The following is a 25,426-nucleotide window of genomic DNA, read 5'->3' on the forward strand; positions in this document are numbered from 1 at the left end:
CATATCACTCCTTATGGAGGAGTATTCGGACGTTGGATGTTATCTCGTCGTTGGCTATTTCATGTAATACTATATTGTGCCGTATGAGTTGTGAGACGGCTTGATAATTTTCTTATGTGTTGAGGTTTCGAGCAGGAGGGCTCTTGAGATTCAGATCATATATCGCACCTCAGTTGTGCTTGAGTTTTTTAGCATATGGCGCTATCTATCTCCCCAGGAATGGTATTATGCACTTAGCGTGCTTGTGGCCGATATTCGGTATTATGTAGTAATTAGCACTCTAGCTCGGTATGTATCTTCTTATATAGATTTATGTGTGGATTGGGTGGCACGCCGCCACGGGTATGTTATTTGGATCGGGTTGCACGTCGCAACAGTGTGATGTTGAGTATAGTCCTCCATATGCTATTTTGTGTGTTTTGTTTTCCATTTTCTGAGGAAGGTTCATGACACCTTTTCGGTTGTCTAATTAGTTACGTGGGGTGAGTAGTCCCTTCCAGAGTTCGTTTTCCTTATGTATCACGTTCGAGTTGGTAGCCTATTGGCACTTGGTGGCATCATGTGAGACTTTTGGTCATGTCTGGGGTGGCTTACTGCCTGAGCAGTTCGTACCGGGTGAGATGAGATTATTGGATCTAGGATCAGTGCGATTGGATTATATAAAGTATGTTAAAGAGCAAACACCATTATTTGGTTCAGAATGAGGTGATGGTTCTTGTCAGGAGTAGAGACTCAATGATTTGTTGACTCGGCAGTTGGTTATGAATTTCTACACATCTCTTCCATCGTGGCGGTATTGCAAAAGTTGGGACAAGATTCGTGGAATTTCGGCTATTGTTATCAAAGGATGTTATTATGGTCATGTGAGTTATGCAGTGCATAGTGTGAATTCAGCAAAGGTATGCAATCATGTATCGGTGCATCGTGTGGTGATTGATACGATGTTCGTATGTTGGAAGCAGGCCTGACAAAGAATTCCAGATGTTGGAATTGGGCTCTAAGATTATTTGCTTGAATAAAAGAGAATATCTTCAGATTTGATCGAGCTAATGTGCTCAACTAAGTTGTGGTAGCACGGGAGGTGCACGAGATGTTAAACAATAATTTCGGACAACTCCAGCGCAGTTCTTTGCGTTCGAGGACGAACATATGTTTAAGTGGGAGAGAATGTAACGACCCGACCGGTCATTTTGAGCTCTAGCAGGTCGTTCATCAGTTTGAGGCCATGAGCAGCTTCACTTTCAGGTAATATGACTTGTACGCGTGGTCGGAATCGAATTCCGGGAAGTTTGGAGTTGATTTGGAAAGAAAATTCTCACTTTGGAAGCTTTAAGTTTAAAGAATTGACTAAGGTTTGATTTATAAGTAAACGACCTCGGAATCAGTATTTGAAGGATCCAGCAGGTTCGCATGATGATTTTGGACTTGGGCGTATGTCCGGATCGTATTTTGGATGGCCCGGAGCGTTTCGGCGCCTATTGTGAAAATTAGCATTTTGGAAGAATTTTATGAATTTAAGTTCAAGTGCATTTCAGTGTTATAGATATCCGTTTGGGATTCCGAGTCTGGGAATAGCTCTGTATGGTGATTCTAGCATTGGGAGCGCGATCGGAAGTGGATTTGGAGGTCCGTAGATCATTTTGGAGTCATTTGGCGAAAGTAGAATTTTGAAGGTTTTTGAGAAGTTTGACCGGAAGTGGACTTTTTGATATCGGGGTCGGATTCTAATTCCAGAAGTTAGAGTAGGTCCGTAATGTCAAAGATGACTTGTGTGCAAAATTTGAGGTCAATCGGACGTGATTTGATAGGTTTCGGCATCGAATGTGGAAGTTTGAAGTTCTAAAGTTCATAAAGCTTGAAGTGGGGTACGATTCATGATTCCGGCGTTGTTTTATGTGATTTGAGGCGTCGAGCAGGTCCACATTATGTTTTAGAAGTGGTTGGTATAATTGGACGGGGTACCGGGAGCCTCGGGTGGATTTCGGGTGATTAACGGGTTGGAATTTGGAGTTTGAAGAAGAACTGAGGATGCTGGCATCTGGTGTAATCGCACCTGCGAGCTTTAGGCCGCGGGTGCGGAGCCGCAGAAGAGGCCTAGAAGTGCAGAAGCGGGGCAGGGCCACCCAGGTGAAGGACCGCAGGTGCGGAGCCTTGACTGCATCTGCGCAAGCGCAGAAGCGGAAATGAAGGCCGCAAGAGCGGCAATGGGCGTAGGTGCGAAGGAGCACTGTAGAAGCGGACGCGCAAAAGCGGCAAAGAGTCCACAAGTGCGGAAGTCAGTGGGCAGAACGCATTAAATAGCGGGGTTTGGCCATTTTTGCTCATTTTTCATTTTTTTGGGCGAGTTTTTGATCTTCTTGAGAGGGTTTTCTACCTAGCAACTTGGAGGTAAGTTAATCCCACCTATTATGAGTTAAATACATTGATTATGTATAGATTTTAACATGAAAATTAGTGGAAATTTGGGGTTTGAGGAAAAATCTAGAAAATTGGTATTTTTGAATTTCTACCATAAAATTTGACATGGAATTGGGAATAAAATGTATATTTGAGTTCGTAATGTTATGGATAATCTTTATCTTCGAAAAATTTCGGAATCCGGGCACGTGGGCCCGAGGGCGACTTTGTCAACTATTCGAGCGAAGTTGGGAATTTATCTAAATTGAATTGTTGTGAGTATTAGAGCATGCATTTATGAATTTTCTCATTTATTGACTAGTCTTGGGGGCGTTGGGCATTGATTTGAGTTGATTGAATGGCTTGGGAGCCGGTTATGGAACTTCGGAGCGAGGTAAGTCTCCTTTCTAACCTTGTAAGAAGGAATCTTCCTCATAGGTGAAATAATTGAATATGTGCTTCTATTTCTGGGAGCTACGTACGCACGAGGTGACGAGAGTCCATGCGTAGCTACTATTATGCTTAAGTCCGGGTTGTCTAGGACCCAAAAACATGATTTACTTGTCGTACTTGTAACTTTATTGACAATTTAAAAGGCCTAAATCACATCGAACTTGGTAAATAAATTTCTAAATGACTAAACATCACTTTCTTGACTGTTAAAAGAGAAATTGCCATTTCCTTGGATAATTATCTCCTGATGAATTCTTGATTGATTGTTTGTATGTGTTTATCTTTGTGAAACGGGCCGAACACCTCGGCAGATTAAATAGATGCATCTATGGTTCGCGCCATTCGACCCTCTGGCATAGCACAATTTAAATATTTGTTGGATCGGACCGTACGACCTCGGCATGATTTGCGCATGCTTGTATTGCTTGCCTTAGATTTCATAAATAATGATATTGCCTCCCTGGTCTGAGGTAAATTGATAAATGATGAAATATGAATTTGGAAATCTCTTATTATTAAAATGATTGTTTACTTGCTTCATGATTTCCTTGAGTTTACTGTCGTTTTTAATAAATCCACGACTTATTATATTATTGGACCACTAGTAAGTGTCGAAGACGACCGCTCGTCAGTACTTCTTCGAGATTAGACTGGATACTTTCTAGGTACGCATTGTTTTGTACTCATACTACACTTGCTGTGCATTTTTGTTGCACATGCACATGTATGTCTAGTGGCCTCGTTGGGCGCAACAACATGGTTGATACGGAGGCTTAGGTGAGGTGCATCTCTCGTGGCGACCCGCAGCCAGCAGAGTCTCCTTCAGAGTATTGTATTTTCTTTTCTGTCCAATTTGTATTCTGGACAGTTATTGTTTTACATTTTATTTCCTAAAAATTGCTCATGCACTCGTGACACCGGGTTCTGGGATGTATAGAGGATTATTCAGTATTGAAAATTTGTTAAAGACATAATTATTTACTCGCTGAAGTTCATTATTTATTGTTTAATAGAAGGAAAAGAAATGATTTCAAAAATACTAAAATGAGAATTTAAATAATCTTCTTGGTGTTGGCTTGTCTGACAGTGGTGTACGGCACCATCACGACCCTTAATGGATTTTGGGTCGTGACAGTTGGTGAACTGAGTGGAAAAAAATGTGAGAGACCTAGTCATAATATGTATAAATTTTGTAGATAATTTGTATTAAATTATGTGCGCAGAAGTGAAAACCATTTACCTTGATCCATGATGGTTTGATCATTCTATCTTCTAATGCAGATAATCATATCTTGTCCTTACTAGCTGTCTAGTTAAGTATGCGGGGGATCGAATTAGCAACCCTTGTAGCTATATCCGTATTGACTATAGAGCAACACTCATACAACTATATTTGCATAGCTAGTGCAAAACCTCGAATGAGATAAAAATGCACAAAAGGTTTGAGCTTGTGCCTAACGGACTCAAGTAATTGTGTATAAGATTGGATACCCCATGCGTAGTTCGCATACTACCCCGAGTCCACCAAGTAGAACCTAAAATGATCTATCAAACCTAAATTATCTTTGTCTGAAGGACAGAGGAAGAATTCTATGAGATAGAGAATACACAGCTTGACTGCATCCTTATCGTTCACCCAACTACGAGTGGTTACAATTTGTTTCAAGTATGACGTCTCAACTTTCTTCTTATTCGAAAAATAGCTCCTCATTATTTTACAGTTATACTTAGTTGTGTAACCAAAGTCAGTCACTTTTGTATAACATCTAAGCCCACTAATCAGGATAAACTCTCTCAACCCAAAATCCAACCTCTCACCATTTATCTCTTTTGTAAAAAGGTCGGAACCAGATGCGTTCAATTCATACTTCGTGAGAAGGTGAATTGCCTGATTTTGGATACATATTTTGGGCAAGGAAAGAAAATACCTAAAACATGTCTTCTTAAACAGCTTTAACCCATTTTCAGACAGTAAATCCTTGATTCGGCCAGAAATAGTAGGGTCCGATAATGTCTGGAACCTAGTGATCCATAATCAACATTATGTAGTGCAAAAAATATTCGATTCTGCAGCAAAAGAAACAGCAAGTTAGTAAAACTTGTTTCAAAGCCAAACAATAAAATAATTACATTTATACTACAATTTAACTACAATCAGCAAAATATTAATACATTGCAAACAATTATGTTTCAATATTAGTAAACATATACAACTGACTACACTATATCTACAAATGCACTGATAAAATTATGTTTAGAGCAAGAAATTAGAAAGTATGAACTAGACATAATATATACAATTTCTCTACGGAAAATGAAACATCTATAAAAGAGCAAATAATAACCAATAAAACTAACTAAATCATGTAGTACATTCCCTAACTAAATGATTTCGAATAATATACAAGAAACCTACAATTTACAAGGAAATATAGAAAATTTGTTAACCTACAATAAATCTACACAATGTATATAAAATATCTACAAATACAAGGAAAAAAAAACAATAAATAGAAAATTAGAAAAAGTTTTTTAGATTTAAAAAATAAATTGAAACTACTAAAATTTTACCTTCTCCAATGATTGTTGGGGTATAGTTTTAGCTGATTTTTGAACCTTCTTCTTATTTGAAGGTTTAAGAGCAGGAGAAACTCTGATTTTTTGTTGTTGCAACTTTCATGATAACTTGTTCTTCGACGAAATCATCATTGGAAGCAATTTCTTTGCCTTTCCGTCTTACAGATTTAGCAGACGACGAGGCTTCACCAGCATCCCTATCGTGCATATGTTTTGTTCGAGCTTCTGCCCTAGCTTCACAAGGGGAAAGCCTGGGCTTGGTCTCTGCTTTTGCATGTGCCAATTTTGAAACTTTTTTGGGTGAATCCTGTGAGAAAACACCCAAATCAAAGGTAGAAATATCACCTACTTTAGCTTTTTTAGGGCTAATCTTCGAAAATATTTTCTTCTTGATTGAAAATTAAGCAAAAATTTAAGCAACTACAATTTTGTAGAGTATTTAGAGCTGGAATATGTAAAAATAGAGAAGAATTTTTGAAGAAGAGTGAAAAATGTAGAGGAATTTTTGAAGAAGAGTGAAAACAGGCGTTAATGGGGGGGGGGGGGGGGGGGTAAGAGATACTGAAGATACGTGGGGGGTATGAAGAGAGAAACGTAGAAGGAGTGGAATATGTACGTTAGAGTAATTTTAGGAAGTAATTTATTATCATTAAATTCATAAAAATGTACATAATTGGTAACATGTAATTAGATTGAAATTTGAGTAGGGAGGATAATAAAATTTCAAATAATTTATAGAAATATAAAAATTCATTTCTTAGATACCAAAAATACTTATAAGTCAAAATCAATCAAAATTTGTAAATTGGTCACTCTAAAGATATGATTTTCAATGCACAAGTTCTAACTAAAACTTTTAGGAATATCCTTTTTAAAATAAATCTCATATTTCCCTCATCCATTCATTTTTCAATGATTCGTCCTGCTCGTCAGTTTTGAATTTATCAATGAACTGATAGATGATTAAATAGACTATCAAAGGCAAATAATGGAAAGAAAATTAAACACAATACTAACTTATTACTACCCTATAACAAGCTAGGAAAATCACTTTGATATCAAACTTTTGGCCCAAAAACAAAATAAGCCCAAATAATTTATGGGATGCTTAGAGCCCGTTTGGCCAAGCTCGCAAAAACTGCTTATTTTAAAAAGTGTGTTATGAAACAATAAAAGAAGAAGAGTATTGTAGAGAAAAGTAGGGAGAGAGAATTCTTATTGATATGAGATGAATTACAATGGGAATAGAAGCCTCTATTTATATGGAGAGGGTGACTTAGCCACCAAGCAATAAACCCTAGAATCTCTCTAAATATAGACATTCACCATAAATACAATTCTATTTATAACACTCCCCCTTGAATGTCTATTCAACAGATAATGTGCCTCGTTAAAACCTTAACTAAAATAAAATCCAGTGGGAAAAAAATTCTATTAAAGGAAAAAGAGTACACATATCTAACAATACGCCTTTTGGTTGCCTCGTTAAAAACCTTGCAAGAAAATCCAGTGGGACAAAATCTTGTAAGGGAAAAAGAGTACAACGCGTATTAACTCCCCCTGATGAGAGCATCAATTCACACCCTTAAGCATTTGAATTCCAATCTTGTGCACCATCTTCAAAAGATCTTTGGTAGAGATTTGATAAACAAATCAGCCATATTAACTTGAATGAATATATTGCACCTTGAAATTATCATTGTTGATAGAGATGGATTGTCTTCATATGATCTTGTTGGAATCGTCAGTTCAATATCTTCATATAGAGGTGAAAACTCTTGCTATCATATTATCATGCATATAGTTATAACAAGATACATTTGTGCACAAATTGCAATGAGGATGTAGTACTTCATGACCATGAATTCTATATGCTTTAAGCAATTTAAATCCTTCAAGGATTTTTAAGTCATATAAGAAATATAATAGACTTTAGATGCATATCAAGTTTTCATGTCATGCTAGACATATAAGATACCGAAACTTGATTGCACATACCATTGACTTATATTTTCAAGTGTTTGAACTACATGTTCAAAACTACATGTCTTTCATATGAAACCAATTCTATTTGAATTGTTTCTTCAGACTTAAGATCCTCATATATATATTTAGCGCTATCATAGATGTGGTCGACAAACATTTTATATCAGTTTCAATATTTTTTCACAAAAACATAACATAGAGATCTCTTCAGTCATATTTTCAGGTACCTGAATCTCTCATGAGATTTTATGAAGTGTTATGTCATGTGACCTTCTAGATCACTTGCCTCCTTTATTATGATCATTTTGATCATTTGCTCATCTTCTTTATCAAAAAGTTTATTTGAAACCGATTTGTCTATATGCTTTAAGCGTACTATAGACTTTGTCCTTCTAGGACTTATTCTAATAGGAGCATTTGCAATAAGAATATAGTTACTTTCTTTGGGTCAGCAAATGCGTCTGGCATGCTTTGCAATATATTGCAAATGAATTATATTTTTATGAACTTCAAGTTCATATTATCTTATTCGAGGATCGAGATGTATAAATAATAATTCATTCCATGTAACTTTTTCTCAATTGTTTATCATGTCTCCCCCTCATGTTAGAAAAACTAACTTGTTTCCTCAACTTTGAGAACCTATCTTTGTGCGTTATGGTGTTAATTAAAATATACACCGCACATCAATAATAATGAGATAGAATTATTTGGTTCCTGACCCTGAAACCACTTGTGAGGGGAGAATGTAATATACTTTCGTATATAACCTATATCAAACTGATATAGATAACTTTGTTCTCATAAGCAATAGTTTAGCTATTAAGTGGAGGCACTCAATAAATCATTTTGCTAAACCAACTGTGATGTAAACCAACTTATCAGGAAGAACTATCTTGAATAAAAAATCTGGAAATTATGCTCTATATTAAATTATTGAGCAAGTTACCTCACAAACACCAGGTTGCGGGTCAATAATAATTGCACATGTAACAATCTCATAGATGCATCTTATGTGGTATACATGGCAGGTGAATGAGCCCATATTCACCTTTGATATTTCCAGCATTCATGGGATTCAATCCCAATTTTAATTGGTCCATTAATTAATGAGAACAAGCAATGTAAGAGAATTCGTAAAGAACTTTCTAGTTCTTTAATATTTACCCATGTGAATTCTCTTTTATTTTTGCACATCATACTTGAACTAACATGGCTAAACCAATTATGCCAACTGGATAAATTATCAGTATTGATAAACTTCAGGTTTACACCATGATGTGTGCAATTATGAATAAACTCCAAGTTTCTTATGATATGGGTTTTTATATCAATAAATATCCACTTCATTGTGGTATTCTTTTGTTTATGTAGTACAAACTAGAGAATAAAGCGGGTAGCTTTTCACATGCATATTACCCCGCTACAAGTTGTAGTAATAGAAGATATTAAATCTTTCCTTTATTTATAGTCTCAATATAATCAACCGCTTTCGCGTATACTTTGGAAACTGAATAAGTTTCTTTGAGATTTACTACAACACAATACCTTATTGGTAATCAATTGTGTTTCTCCAAAATAATATAATTGGCTCTTGCAGAGTTCTCAATTAATTTTGTAGTACCGCATATTCATCAACACCTATATGGTGAATATCTCTTTTAAAGAGAAAGTTATACCAATATGGTTATGGTCAAAATTATATGCAAGATCTGTTTCTTGCATTACCGTTGTCTTTTAACAATCACAATGCCAAAATATTTTGGCATACAATAGGTACGTGACCAATGACCATTCATGCCATAATAATGACATTATTTTCTTATATCATCTCAAACCTCCTTTTAGAGGTGAGTGTGGTATATTCACTACCACTAGCACGTTCATATTCTTTGAAGAATGAATATGTATTCATAAATCAGATGTTGTCAAATTCACATCATGAATGGACTATAATCATCTATATGTGCTTTACAAAATCTCATGTCAAATCGATGACAAATATTTTTCACAAAGTGAAAGATTATTTTGAGAATCCTTATTGTTCTCATTACCGCAAATGATGACGATTATAATTTCGTCTATTGCCACGTCCATATCCATTGATACATTCATAGTAATAATTTTGTCTTCTTTCAGACTTATCACATACTGCTATCACATTCTCTTAAGGGAATGAGAACGGAGCAAATTCAATGGGACGGGTTTTTAATTCTTTGCCCACAATCATACATGAATTTGATCATGGCGAGGCATAGAAATTTTACCACTTCAGGTGGTTATAATTTCTTACTAACTCCATTAGAGTTATAATCAAAATTTATTTTCTTTGCTTGTATTTAAAATCAAAGTATAGAATAAAAGAGAAAAATACAGTAAAATACTTACCTTGAATCCAGAATTTAATCATGAAGGAAGTTCATGGAATAATTGACAATCATTATGCTCAATCCCAAAGCTTCTACTCAATTGGTTAGAGTCTCGTGATGATAACGTGTTATGAAACAATAAAAGAAGAAGAAGAGTATTGTAGAGAAAAGTAGGGAGAGAGAATTCTTATTGATATGAGATGAATTACAATGGGAATAGAAGCCTCTATTTATAGGGAGAGGGTGACTTAGCCACCAAGCAATGAACCCCAAAATCTCTCTAAATATAGACATTCACCATAAATATAATTCTATTTATAACAAGCTAGGAAAATCACTTTGATATCAAACTTTTGGCCCAAAAACAAAATAAGCCCAAAGAATTTATGGGATGCTTAGAGCCCATTTGGCCAAGCTCGCAAAAACTGCTTATTTTAAAAAGTGCTTTTATTCAAGGAATTTTTACCTCCTATAGCAAAGGTTAACACCTTATTTATTTTAAATAAATACCATTTAAAAAATTATATTTTATAGATACCTTTTAAGGTTTATAGCAAAATATTTAATTTTGGTTACCTCCTAGCCCTAAGCCACTAAATACGCTATTCAGTTACACTATTTTCTTTCTCTCTTTACTTTGTTACATTTATTCTCTTCCCACATTCCCTAAAAAATACGATGCTCAATCTCAAAATTCTTCTCACCCACACTATTTTCTTTTCATTACGATCAATGCTTGCACCGAATTGAATATGTTGGGTAGTAGCGGACAACAGACAGTGAACTATGAAGAACCTTAGATAGCAAAGAGAAGAAAGAGAATTAATTCAATCTGACCACCGACAAAATATAAAGCCTTTGATATAGTGGCCGATGGAGCAGTGGTGACGGAACAACGGGGTGGACGGCCAAAATTGAATCTGTTGGGTAGCAGGTAATGAAAAAAGGTATCGCGTGTTGTACCTTCAAATCTCAAAGGTGTCGTGTGTTGTACCTTCAAACGTTGCTACGGCGGATTCGCCGGAAATTAGGGTTTGTTCTTGAACAAAGACGACGGATTTTGGGGCTGAGCAACTTGATTTTCTGTTAATATATTTCAATGTATTTTCATGTATTTCATTGTATTCATTGTCTTTTTTTTTCATTGTAATTCAATGTATCTCGATGTATTCCATGTATTGCATTGTATTCACTGTTTTTTCCCCATTGTATTTCAATATATCCTGCTGCATTCTATGTATTTCATTGTATTCACTGTCTCGCTATATGGCATGAATGTATTCATATGGTTTTTTTTAATTAATATAATTTATGTATTTAGATGGATTATATAATTTCTCTGAAGATTGCTATATTTTTGGGATATTTTTCTGTTGAAAATCTTTTTTATAACTGAAAATACAAAATTTGTATGCTATAATTGAGTTTGTTGAGTTATATTAGGAGTCTATTATGTTAATTGATTCACTTTCCGTTTTAAAAACAGTGTAATCCCCTATTTCACGCCGTGAATACAGTTGAATACAATAATCTGTCCAACTGTAATCCCATGTTTCACTCCATAAATACAGTCGAATACACTCGAATACAACAACTGATTAGCCAAACTTCCCTGATTCACGCCTATTTTTGCTACTGTATTCATGAATATAATAGCTTAAATACATCAAATATAACTTATAACCACAGAAAATGTATCTATAATCCGTAATATAGCAAATGGTATCTATAGATGACTAATTACTACTAAAAGATAGTGCTTTATGAGAATTTCCCTTTATTCAAAAGTACTTTTTGAATAAGTACTTTTGCAAAATAGCAGTTTATGTTTGGCCAATTCATTTGAGTAGTGCTTTTTGCAAACTCATTGTGTTTGGTCAATCTTTCAAAACAAATGTACTTTTAAGTATGAAATTATGAAAAATGACAATAAAAATTTACTTTGCAATTAGTATTATTTTCTAAAAAAAATATTTATTATAAAAGAATTATAAAACATAAAGTAAAAATATAAATTAAATGTTTTAATCAATATAAAATGCGGTTATTCCAAAGCAATAACATTGAGTATCCAATATTACTTATTGTTTACATGATAATTTAAATATATGAAACAAATTATTCAATATAAATTAAAATCTACTCTTAGTAATAGGAGAAAGAGAATAAAAATATGATTAAAATAAAAAAGAGAAGAAAGGCATGATAGAAATAAAAAGGAAAAGAATAGAAAAACATTAGATTAATAAGGAATAATTTGGAAAAATATAAATGTATTATAAGGTTATTTTTGTCTTGAACAAATTAATTTTCTACTTCTGCTTCTGTTGCTGTTCAAAAATATTTTTTTCATCTTGGTCAAACACCTCAAATTTTTCAAAAAGTACTTTTTTGTTGTCCTCCTAGAAACTTGGACAAACAGGCTCTTAGTTGATGTCCAATGAAACAAATTGGCATTATTCAATATAATATTTGTTCATATTTTCTTTTCCCGCATATCTAATACCATCATAAACTAGGCGAATATAAATAATAGGGATAGAATGCGGAATATGATACATGGATTACTAATACATAAATTAACACCACTAGGTAACAAAAATTATCCTTCGTATTTTGAAATATAGACATTTGACTAATCCCGCATTATTAAAACAAGCTAGGAAATGCTTTTGAATTGTTTATTAACATGTGCAACACACTGGTCAATGAAAAGAGTTTAATCTTGGACCAGCCAACGCATTTGGATCTTTTGGGAAAGTAGTGGTCATTCCTTTGACATCCATTCTATAAAGTGAGCTTCATGCTAAACAGATATTCTCATAGCTTTCACAAAAAAATATGTCTATTCTTGCCATTCTATTCATTTGTTTGTGCATGATATTGTCCAACTTCAATGGGAATATTACTGAGGCAAAAACATTCTCATTTAAGGAAATAACTGTCAATGATATTCAAATAGCTTTCAAGCAAAACAGACTGAGCTCAAGGCAACTTGTTGAGTACTATCTAGGTCAAATTCAAAGAGCAAATCCAGTTCTTAAAGGAATCATAGAAGTGAATCCAGATGCACTATATCTAGCAGGTACGAGTCAAGTAACTTTTGGACGGGTTAATGACTTGTCAACATTTATTGATTCACTCCATTTTGACCTGTTTAAATTCAATTGATTTGACACTCCTAGCTACTTGCAGATAAAGCTGACCAAGAACGAAAGGCGAAGATGCCAAAATCACTATCCAGGCTACATGGTATCCCTGTTCTTGTTAAGGACAACATTGCAACTAAGGATAAGCTTAACACAACAGCTGGATCTTTGGCCCTTCTTGGATCCATTGTACCACAAGATGCTGGTGTAGTTAAGAAGTTGAGGAAAGTTGGGGCTATCATACTTGGCAAGGCAACTATGACTGAGTGGGCTGCTTTTAGATCTGGAGAGTTGCCTAGTGGCTGGAATGCAAGACTTGGCCAAGCTCTGGTAAGTCATAGGTCAAATAAATCTTGATTTGTCCGAGGTGGTAAATGTGCGGGTTGGGTCAAATTTGGGTGATTAAAATGAGTCAAATCAATAAACAGGTCATAACTCGACTCACTTAAAATTTACTTGGGTCAAAATGAGCTAGATTAAGATGGGTCAAACAATGGGTCATAACCAATCCGCCCAACTTCCCTCCTTTTCTAATCAGGAATTTGCCTTTTGAAAATAATAGTATGAAAGACTAATTTTTTCCTTAAATTATTAGTAGTTAAGTTCTTCCAAAATTACACATTTCCAATCTTTAAATTTGAATATGATGAAACCCGTTTGATTTTAAGTTCCATTTTTACCTGTCAGGTTGCACTAATGTGCTATTTTGATCAGTTTTGCCTCCATTGTTTGATATATCATTTCGGGCTGTACTCCGTAGGTCTAGAGTAGGGGTGGTAAACGGGCAGGTCGGGTCGGCTATAAGCGGATCAAAACAGGTAATTTAAAAAAAACAGATAAATTATCCGACCCTACCCGTATTTGAGACGGATAAAAACGGGTTAATCTGTATGGCTTCTTAAATATGATCACTTATGAGAGAATTCCTAGTCTTCTAAACTTGAGGAACTCCAATTTGAGAATGTAAAAGTTAAACAAATTAGTTATCCATTTGGTTAACCATTTTCTAAGTGGATAATATGGTTCTTTATCCATATTCGACCCATTTTAAATGGTTTATTATCCGATCCTTTTTTTTATGGATAATATGGGTGAATAACTGTTTTCTTTTAACCATTTTGCCACCTCTAGTCTAGAGGAGGATCCAGAATTTAAGCTCTATTCGTTTAATCTTTAAGGTTCCTATCATTGAACTATTTGTATTTGTAAAGTTGCGGGTTCATACCTACAATTTATTGCTATCTTAGTGGATTTTAACACATAAATTTATAGTTCGCGTCATAGATATTGGATTTAAATGAACTCGGTAGCGTTTAAACTTGAACAGGTTGTTAAAATAGATTGATTTTGCCACCTATGTGATTTCTTAAGGTGCAAAAGATCGGTATATAATTTGACTAAAAAGAGTTAACTCATGTTATTCAGAATCCTTATGTAGCAAGTGCTGATCCATCAGGATCAAGCACTGGTTCAGCAACATCAGTAGCAGCAAACATGGCAGCAGTAGCACTGGGGACAGAAACAGCAGGCTCCATTCTATCTCCGTCAAGTGCTAATTCTGTTGTTGGAATCAAACCAACTGTAGGCCTCACCAGCAGGGCCGGCGTTGTCCCAATTTCACATAGGCAAGACACTGTTGGGTATGTACAAATTTAATCAAGACACTGTTGGGCAAATGGTTAAAAGAAAACATCTAACCACCCATATTATCCACTAAAAAATAGGTTGGATAATGAACTTTTTAAAAACGGGTCAAATATGGATAAAAACCATATTATACAATTTAGAAAATGGATAACCAATGGGTCTAACTTTGACATTTGTAAAGCCTCAAATTTGGGGTTCTTCAAGTTATGGAGCTTAAGAATTCTCCCAAAAGTGATCATATGCAAGAAGTCATGGATAATATGGTCCGCCTTTTAACCCATTTTTTATCCCTATAAATTTGGGTCGGGTCGGATAATTTATCCGTTTTTTCATTATCCGTTTTCGACCCGAAGCTGCCCGTTTGCCACTCCTAGGGTAAAATGAGAATACTTTCTTTTAGTGGCGGATCCGCAGCAGTGTCCAGATGTGGCATCGTTGCCTCTTCTTGTTAAGGGTCCTCTGGAACTGCAAAGGGTTCGGACTAACTAGGTGAATTGGTCATTTCACTAGCACAGCTAGTGAAAATGAGCTAGCTAAGCAAACCCTCTTTACTCAGCTCAACAAAATGAAATCTTTCTCCTTTTCGTGTCATAATACTAAGGTAGGTAAGCGTCCAACTCTCAGTCAGGAGCTACTGCTTCAAGAATTCATGAATTAGGCGTTGTAAGTTCTGAGTTGAGAAAGTGAATTTTGAAATATGTATATCTACCTCTATCTGTTCTAATTTTCTGCACATATTTATAAAGTTAGACTCCAAACCTCTATATTCTTCCGAATCTGCCAACTCGCGTTTGGATCCACCAATACTTGCTTTACAAGCAAAACATTTGCTCTTTTGTAAGTCATCCGCTAAATTAAGTCTGTGATCTCCCAATTTATCTATTTAAGTGAGTGAAGGAGAAAGAAGAATAAAAAGATGATGTTTTAGATAATGAGAAGAAATTAGTTTATACTGTAGGATAATCTCCTAGTTTATATTGAAGATGTTTTTGTTTAATGTGTTTTTCTGCATTGAACAGGCCAATCTGCAGGACAGTATCTGATGCTGTTGAGGTTCTTGAAGCCATCGTTGGTTTCGATCAAGACGACTCACCTGCAACGAAACAGGCTTCCACTTACATTCCTCATGGTGGGTACCGGCAATTTCTTAAGGCTGATGGGCTCAGAGGTAAGAGATTAGGAATTACAAAGGACCTTTTTAGCTCAGATGATATCAAAGCTAATCAGCGCCATTTTAAAACCTTAAGGTAATCTTTTTATTCTCACTAGCATTTCTATAGTTTAGTACTGTTACTTAATATCCTAATAGCAATGCTCATATTTCTGGGATGAATTGAAGGCAAAAAGGAGCAGTGTTAGTTGACAACCTGGAAATACCTAACATCAACTTGGTCTACACTGCTATGTTTGATGCTCAAGATATAGCACTGACCGCCGAATTCAAGATGGACCTAAATGCATACCTTAAAAAGTTAGTCCACTCTCGAGTCCGATCATTGGCGGATGTTATTGCCTTCAACAAGATTTCAGCATCGGTAAGTACTGTCAATCAATTAACACCTCAATATTAAAAAATGTTGTGGTTAGGTGTACGCATCCTTGTAACTAGTCTGTTATACTCGGGCCAAATGCATTCAAATGCTGTTCATAGATTATTCGTCTTTTAAGACTAGACGTTTTCCTTTTAAATTCCTCAATTCCTACAGTGGAATTCAAGTCTCTAAGCAAACTAAAAGACTCATAGTAAACAGTAGACCTGAGATAAGTGCAACAACCTCAGCTAAGGTTTAATCCAACTATTCAATATCACCTATATGAGTCCCTCGTTCCTATATGATTTTAGTTATTCCTGTCAAACCATCTTACACGACCTTCTCTCTATTGCGCCCTCTCTTAGATGTAATCATTTCTAGCTTTATTTAATCTTATATGTCTGAGCATTCATCTTATCATTATGTGGATACCTCAAGAGGCCAAAGCTAGCCGCTCTCACCATCTTTCCGTATTGGCTAACACTGATTTAGTTTCTCAATGATATTTAAGTTTAAAAAAAACTTAGGTATAAGGTCTTTTTATCTCTCCACTAATAGACACCTACAGACATAACAGGTTAACTCATTGGTAGTCTTATTTCAGATTTTGAACCTAACATAGTTCTATTCTTTCTTACTCTACATAATGTATGCGAATATTTACTCAAAAATATTATCGCCTGCCCACCCTGCAAAAAGGCAAAAAATCCACATATGACTTAACATGTTAGTCACATATATCGTGTTTTCATTCTCTTTTCGTTCTTTTTTGGTGTTAATATAGGAAAATGTCAAAAAATTTGGTCAAGATACTATGTTGGAAGCTGAGAAGACAAACGGAATAGGAAAATTGGGAAGGGAGGCACTGAAGAACATAACAAAAGCATGCAAATATGGGTTTGAGAAGATGATGAAAGATAATAACTTAGATGCTTTGATGTCACCTGGTGCAAACATTGCTAGTCTTCTGGCAATTGGAGGTTATCCGGGGATCAATGTACCTGCTGGTTATGATAAAAATGGAGTTCCATTTGGGATTTTCTTTGGAGGATTAAAGGGTTCTGAACCTACACTCATCGAGATTGCATATGGCTTTGAACAAGCAACTCATATCAGGAAGCCCCCTCCTTCACATCCTCGCTAGGAATTACATATTCAATTTCAATCTAAAATGTATCCACATCTCAAGTAATATTATCTATATCTATCTGCAGTTTTACCAAGAACTCTTTTTAAATAGAAATAACATGATTTGTGGAATCTCTTAACCATTATCCTATAGCAAAAGAAATGATCAAAAGCGGTAGCGACATTGTCCCATATCCCTGCCCTCTCAATCGCAGATTCTACTACATTGTCCAACTTCAATGGGAATACTACTGAGGCAAAAACATTCTCATTTAAGGAAATAACTGTCAATGATATTCAAATAGCTTTCAAGCAAAACAGACTGAGCTCAAGGCAGCTTGTTGAGTACTATCTAGGCCAAATTCAAAGAGCTAATCCAGTTCTTAAAGGAATCATAGAAGTGAATCCAGATGCACTATATCTAGCAGGTATGAGTCAAGTAACTTTTGGACAGGTTAATGACTTGTCAACATTTATCCATTTTGACCTGTCTAAATTCAATCGATTTGACACTCCTAGCTACTTGCAGATAAAGCTGACCAAGAACGTAAGGTGAAGACGCCAAAATCATTATCCAGTAGAAGCGGATGTAGCTCATGAGCTACGAGTTCAGTTGAACCTATAACTTTAATACGTGGCTAAGATTATATGTAAAATATCATCAAAATCTCCATAAATATTACATTATGAACCCATAATTTTTAATGTGTAATGGGTTCAGGGGTAAAAACATAAAGATTGAATCCACCCATCAAATTGAAATTTTGGATCCGTCTCTGCTATCCAAGCTACATGGTATCCTAATTCATAAGGATAATGTTGCAACTACGGATAAGCTTAACACAACAGCTGGATCTTTAGCTCTTCTTGTATCCATTGTACCACAAGATGCTGGTGTAGTCAAAAAGTTGGGGCTATCATACTTGGCAAGGCAACTATGACTCAGTGGGCCTCTTTCAGATCTGGAAGCTTACCTAGTGGTTGGAATGGTAGACTTGGCCAAGCTCTGGTGAGTTATAGGTCACAACAAATAAATATTAATTCTTTAGAGGTGGTAAATGTGCGAGTTGGATAAACTCGAGTGAGTCAAATCAACAAACAGGTCATGACCCAACTCACTAAGAGTTTGCTTGAATTAAAAAAATGGATTAGACTAAAATAGGTCAAATTACGGGTCATAAACCCATCCTTCCAATATGACCTATTTTTTGCTGCTTTTTCACTTTGTTTTTTTTCTCTAAAATTATTAGTTAAGCTCTTCCAAATTAACATACTCCAACTTTTAATTTTCAAGTTTAATTATGATGAAACCTGTTTGGGTTTAGGTTCCATTTTAATCCATTGGGTTGCACTATTTTCATCATTTTTAATCCAGTAATTTGATTGGTCATTTCGAGTTCTAGCCCCTTAGGCCAGGTCAACAGATGGGTCAAAATTCAACTCATTAAATTTGGATAGGTTTGAGCGGGTTAGCACAAATAGATCTATTGTGGAACCCCTATGATTAGTTAAGACGCAAAAGATAGGGATGAAAAAGAAACGAAGATTTAAAGAAACCGTTCTCACTTGGACTACAATAACAATAATTCGGCTTAGTTGAAAGGGATCAATATTGCATGGTGAGGTGATAAAATGAACTATAGATATCTGTCTAATTTTTAAAAACATAATACATATTTCTAGCAGCAAACTTAGTATATCAATATTAGTCATAAAATATTTCCTTATATAGCAGGTCCAACCAAAACTGAAACCCTAATCATATGCCTAAAATCATGCAGCTTATTAACTTAAGGATTTGTTCCTTATTTATTTCCTAAGCATGTCTTCTTTAATCCCCAACCCAACTGATTCTGTAGTATATATTTTTTGGGTTTATGTTTTTTTTTTTCATGTTTGAATATTTAAATCTTTAATGATAGTATATACTAAGTTTTATACTGTAGATATTATACAAATATATTAAATATATATACTAGATATATGCACAAATTTTTTATTAGAAAAAACATTTATGGTATATTCTAGTATAAATATTTTATATCTTACACATAGCATGAATATACCAATAACTGTATACTAGTTAACATAATTTAAAATTGTTGGAACTTAACATATATATCTTACACATAATTTGCAAGTATGATACATTTAATAATACTGGAATAATTTTGTCACTTTTTTGTATGTTTTACAGTGAAAATTTCTTTGAGTATATAATTTTATAAGTCTTGATTATACCATGCGTGTATATTTTATACAATATTTAAATTGAAATAAATACCATTTAAAACACATAGGAGTATTATTATATAAGGTAAAAATACCGGATCCTAGATCCTAGGTTATAAAAGATACACTATATATATTTGGGGTATATATGCTCAAATCATAAATATACATCAAATAAACTACTTGATACACTGTAAAAATACATAACATAGGCATCAAATATATTTTAGTACACAATAAAACTACATAAGATATTGGTCTGTTGTGCATCAATATCAAAAAATTCCCAACTCCATGAGACTTTCAAATGCCTCGTTTTGAAAAGGAATAATAAAGAAACCTTCGCATGATCCCTACAATTTTGAGAAAAAGAACGAAAAGGGAAGAATTTTTGGGTTCGTAATGGTAGACAGATTAGTGGATAAATAATTTCTACAGTTTTGAGATTTTAGTTGAATATGGAAACTTTTAAACTCTAACATATGATCCCTTAAATTATGGGTCTGTTTTAAAAAACAAAAAATCTGATGGTAACGTATTATTTTTAAAATATGCTATATATGTAAATGAATTTGCCCTTTTTAAAATAAATCAAAACTACTATTGTTTATATAATATTTGCTTGCTAATTGCTCTACAGAGTAAAAATCTCTTAATTTTTTTACTACTAGATTTGTATGGCCCGTGAGCAACACGGGCCCAACAATGCAGCTTAAACATTTCAATTCATGTGAAAAGCGATCTAACTTAAATCTCCGGTGATTTAAGCATAGCTATAGATACGAAGCAAAAGGAAATAAAACCTAGCCGATGACAACAAAAATAAGCATTAAGGCTGAAAAATATCGGCCTTGGCCAGTACCTGTTAAATTCTCAAATCTAAAGCGAGAGTTTATACTTACCAACTAACAAATACATCAATATTCTACATTTTTTTCTCCTGATATTTCCTTTTTTACTTTTTCCCAAAGAATTAACCTTATTGTTGTTTTGAACAAAGTTATATTATTTTTTGAAAAGGCACAAAGATATATTATCTCAAACGTGTGAGTCACTTCAAGGTGTGCTTACGTGAGAGCAAAAGTTAAAGGAAACATCAGCATCTCTAGATCCTCATCAAAACTCAACCAAATTTCAGAATCATATAATTCTATTTACATAGGCGTAGGACAATTAAAGCTGAAAGCAAAGGTGAGAAAAGTAGTCACAACTCACAAGTAGCATCAGGAAAAATCCCCGATAGACAAATTATAGCTTTTATTCGTAACTAACTACATCAGTAAGAATAACCATTCAAAGTCCATGAATGGTGGAATTGCTTGATCTTATTTGTCACGATCCAATTCCATTATAGGCCATGATGTCGCCCAACACCGTTGTTAGACAAGCCAACACTGATCAACTAGTGATTTCCGGATTAGGTAAATTTGTAAACAATAGCTTTTTTCGTATTTAAAAAACAATTTTAACATAAATAAATGGAAGCAAATAGTACTAATCGTAATCATATGAGCAAACCAAAATCCTAAGTCTACTAGTATGTGTGCCAAGACCTGGTGTCACAAGTATGTGGGCAATCTAGTAGAATATACAAAACAATGCTAGCCTACTGTCTGAAAGGAAATAGACAGAAAATAAAAGAACATAAGAGAGACTCCAGCTGTTGCAGAACGGCTCAAAAGGACAGCTCACCGGGAAGTCTCGAGCTGGGAAATCAGTCTACGCGCCGGACTGGTGGCCAGATGCACCTGCCTCAAATCCTGTACAATCAAGTACAAAAGTGCAGTGTGAGTACATAAAAATATGTACCCAGTAAGTATCTAGTCTAACCTCGAAGAAGTAGTGACGGGGGGTCGACTTCGGCACTCACTAGGGCCAACAATATAATAATTTGTGGTTCTAAATAAGCACGATACACAGAACTTACAATAAACTAAGAACAAGAAATAACTGTACAGTTCTTCCATCATATCTACGAAATCAAAATACTTCTTTCATTTTAAACAAATGATCTCTAAAGCAGTAAATTTATACCAATTATAAAAAAGGGCTTCCACTTCTATTATCACACACAAATTCCACTGAGGACGTTCAGCCCAATCCAACACAAAAATGTAAACTGTGCACTGTCGAGGGTCGAACGGCGCGAACCATAGATGCATCTCTTAACCTGCCGAGGTGAACGGCCCGCTCTCATGAGAGTAGTGGAAATAGTCACCCCGCTCGCGGAATATACTTGCGACGCAATTAATATAAATATAACGTAATTTTTATCAATTATTTTCAAAATATTAATTTACTTGAAACCTTTGAAATCTTGAAATCCTCAACTTAGTTCCATTCAATGCAAATAAACAATTATATTCAGACAACGGTACCTACAAAGCATGGTGTAAGCCTAGAACTACCCAGACATAACAAGAATAGTAGCTACATACAGACTCTCGTCACTTCGTGTGTACGTTGCTCCCACAAATAATCATATATTAATTAAGTTCACCTATGGGGAAATTTCCCTCTTACAAGGTTAGAAAAGAGACTTACCTCGCTTTAGGGCCTAATTTTCGGTCCATACTTATGCCCAAACCCTCAAGATTCATATCCCAATATAGGCTTAAAAACTAATCAATATAGGCTTAAAAGTTCATATCCCAACTATTTAAGTAATTTCCCAACACTAAATGCAAGATTCCTAAAATTCACCCCCGGGCCCATGATAAGTGGGGGTTTTAACCTATTATTTGCTCTCTTTTACTTGCGTTTTGGGCCTAAAATGTGTGAAGGTATTCCCGGAAACTAATGTAATATGCTTGCTTACAGGAATTGAAATGAGCCAAAGGAGGCATAATCAACTCATAAAGGAGTCAAAACTGGAACAAAAACCAAGATTGGGCCAGGAGACCTGAAATGCGGACCGCACAAATAATGTGCGGGCGGGTAGCCACAATGCGGCAGCGATCACAAATACGCGGTCTGTGAAAGGGAGATTCAGAGAGTGCACTTTCAGGCCACATGTTGAGCGAGGTCTGCGCTAGAAAAGTGCGGCCGTGAAAGTCTCATCACAGCCGCGATTGGAATTATGCGAACCGTGGTTTTTGAGGTTCAGAGAGTTCACATTTCAAGCAAAAACAAGGAGTGCGGTCCGCGGTAGAATTACGCGGTCGCGGTAGTCTCCTACGCGACCGCGATGCAAATTTACGCGCCCCGCGAAACAATGCTTAACCCATATCCAGAAGTTAAAAATGCGGATTGCGGTCAGATTTATGCGGCCGCAAAAGCATGAATGCGGCTGTGGTGAGAGTTACATGGCCGCGAAACCTCCGTAGGGGCATTTTTGTCCGAAAATTCCAGCTTAGTATAAATAGATCTTTTTGACATTTTTAGGTTAAGTGATGTTTTAGCTGAAGACGTAAGATGGCTGCAAATTCTATTTTGGGCAATTTTGTACTAGAATTATCTCTCAACATTAGATTTTCATATTTTAATCTAGTATTATGGATTTTATATTTATTTCATTTTTGATTTCTGTTATTTCCATGAGTAGCTAAACCCATAGATAGGGCTGTGACCCAACCCTAGTGTGGGTATTTGATGGGTCTTGAATTTTAGGGCTTGAGTTAGTGATATTTAGCTTAGTTCTTGCTAGAACTATTGAATTAGTGGTTGCAAACACTGATTTATGCCTTTCTAACTTAGTCTCTACTTAAGAAAGAGGGACTAAGTTTAGGAAAACTAGGCTAATAAGGAATTGGAGTGTACTCAAAAAATTGATAGCCCCAATTAAAGGGTTAAACCTAAAGATAGTAATACCCGACTTGAGCTAAAATCACTTGAATTGCATGAATACCCATTTGGAATTGAGAAAGCCAAATTGGGCAAAGTCACTCAAACTACGGAGAGGTATAGAGTGAGTACCCCGGTGTGATAGCTATATTACGACCCCAATTAATCATATGATTGCCCTAGATTTGCTACCCGTTAGATATCCACCTAGGTGGAAGTCACTACCCTAGTCCCTTTAAACCCATGAAAATCAACAACAAAAACATTGTACTTAGTTTCAAATATTGCATGCTATAGAATAGAAGTAGAAGTAGAAAACAAACCAACCATTTGTGGAAGTGTAATTAAGAGCAAAACCCGTATCTAGACTTGGATATAAATCTACTCCCAAACAAATTAACTCCCTGTGGATTCGATCCCGACCTAGTTGGGTAAAACTGCATCGACTATCTGCGGAACTCAATAGTAGCGCAGGCTTGGACCCGATCAATTTTTGCGCCGTTGCCGGGGAGTTAGACGAGCTATATATCTGAGTATTTGTGTGTTTTGTTTTTCTTTCCTTCCATTTTTTCTAATTTGTGTGTGAATTGCTCTTAGGTACCAAATGGCTCTTAATAATGAAGCCTGGGGAATTTGCCACTGGGGGAGGAGGTAGATGATGATCACGTAGATGAGAATCAACCCGAACCTCAAGCACAAAGGAGAGGCCGACCGCCTCATGATAATATTCCAAACCCTCCCCCACCTCCTCCAAGGGCAGCACACCGGGTGTTTCCTAACGAAGGCTATGCAAGTGCAATAGTCCCGCCCCAGATTAGGGCGGGCAACTCTCAAATAACCAATGTCATGCTTACACTCTTGGAACAGAGGGGTTTCTTCACCGGAGCTCCACACTAAAACGCCTACAAGCATCTCAAAGGTTTTGTTGACACATGCTGGGGGAGCAAGCAAACTAACATCTCCGAGGACGCATTGAGGTTAAGGCTTTTCCTATTTTCTCTAAGGGAGAAGGCTTTAGATTGGCTAGAAAGGTTACCCAACCATTCCATCACCACTTGGGATGAGTTGGCCGAGAAATTCATCGCAAAGTTCTTTTCTCCGGGACATATGACGACGCTAAGAGATGAGATCCTTGCTTTTAAACTAACCCAAGAAAGACCGTGAGTGATGATGTGTTGGTGCAAGATGATGGTGAACCAAACAATGATTTGCAAGTGAATGATGAAGTGAGGATAGACATTGATGACAACGTGGAGGAGACGTAAAATGATGTGAACCCGTCCAGGAAACATGTGATAGATATGTCGGAAACGGTAATGCCCAAAGCCAAGGCTCCTTTGCCAATGCCTCCTCCACCATATCCTCAAAGGCTTGCAAAACAAAATAATGAGAACCAATCAAGAAATTTATTGATATGACGAAAAGTTTGTCCATAAATATGCCTTTGGTTGAAGCTCTAGAACAAATTTCGGATATGCCAAGTTCATGAAGGACTGGGTAACAAAGAAGAGATCAATAAACTATGAAACGATCAAAATGACACATCAAGTGAGTGCCATTATGCCGATTCCGCCAAAGCTTTGTGTGACTTGGGGACAAGAATTAAATTGATGCCATACTCTATGTTCAAGACATTGGGGATTGGGAAACCAAGGCCCATATCCATGAGGTTGCAAATGGCAGATAGGACTGTCGCACCCCTTTTTCTCGCGTAATCGGGTTTCGACGTTGACAACTCTTTTAACGGAAGGGTAAAAAAAAAGAGTCGCCACCTAATGGATTAAGGTGCGTTAGGCCACCTATTTGCAGATAACTCAGATTATACAAGTTTGCATCACCAGAGATCGGGTAAGGGCTCGAATTACCTCGAGGGGAAGGTGTAAGGCACCCCTCGAGGTCTACAACGGTGGGTCCCGATCGAACTTATGTTATTTGAATTAGTCTATAAAAAAAGCGGAGGAATCATTTAATAGGGAGGGGGGAGGGGGGATCCTAAGTTTTTTATCCTATAGGATCACCCCGTGCAACATAAATAATACTTCGTAACTTCCCCAAAACGGGGAGGTTACTCATATTATTCAGCGGGCACAGACTATCACTCATGCTACCCGATTACTATATTTGAGTTTTTACCTAAAGCGCTCCAATTAATTCTAACTCGTGTCCTATGCGT

At 35.8% G+C, this 25,426-nt stretch overlaps 1 protein-coding gene across 2 annotated transcripts; it reads left to right on the forward strand.

The window, feature by feature from the left end:
* The first annotated feature begins 12,565 nt into the window (after positions 1-12,565).
* Positions 12,566-18,013, forward strand: LOC109239193 (putative amidase C869.01). Of its 2 annotated transcripts, XM_019405716.1 has the most exons (8): positions 12,566-12,867; positions 12,978-13,261; positions 14,357-14,571; positions 15,598-15,825; positions 15,918-16,113; positions 16,895-17,283; positions 17,393-17,666; positions 17,768-18,013. In XM_019405716.1, the coding sequence occupies exons 1-6, from the start codon at positions 12,624-12,626 to the stop codon at positions 17,252-17,254; spliced, it is 1,527 nt and encodes a 508-aa protein (XP_019261261.1). In that variant the 5' UTR covers positions 12,566-12,623; the 3' UTR covers positions 17,255-17,283; positions 17,393-17,666; positions 17,768-18,013. The 2 variants fall into 2 exon arrangements, with proteins under 2 accessions (XP_019261261.1, XP_019261260.1); XM_019405715.1 differs by having other exon boundaries at positions 16,895-17,666; positions 17,768-18,003.
* The last annotated feature ends 7,413 nt before the right edge of the window (positions 18,014-25,426 follow it).

Source organism: Nicotiana attenuata, unplaced genomic scaffold (genome assembly GCF_001879085.1).
Source record: "Nicotiana attenuata strain UT unplaced genomic scaffold, NIATTr2, whole genome shotgun sequence".
NCBI lineage: Eukaryota > Viridiplantae > Streptophyta > Magnoliopsida > Solanales > Solanaceae > Nicotiana > Nicotiana attenuata.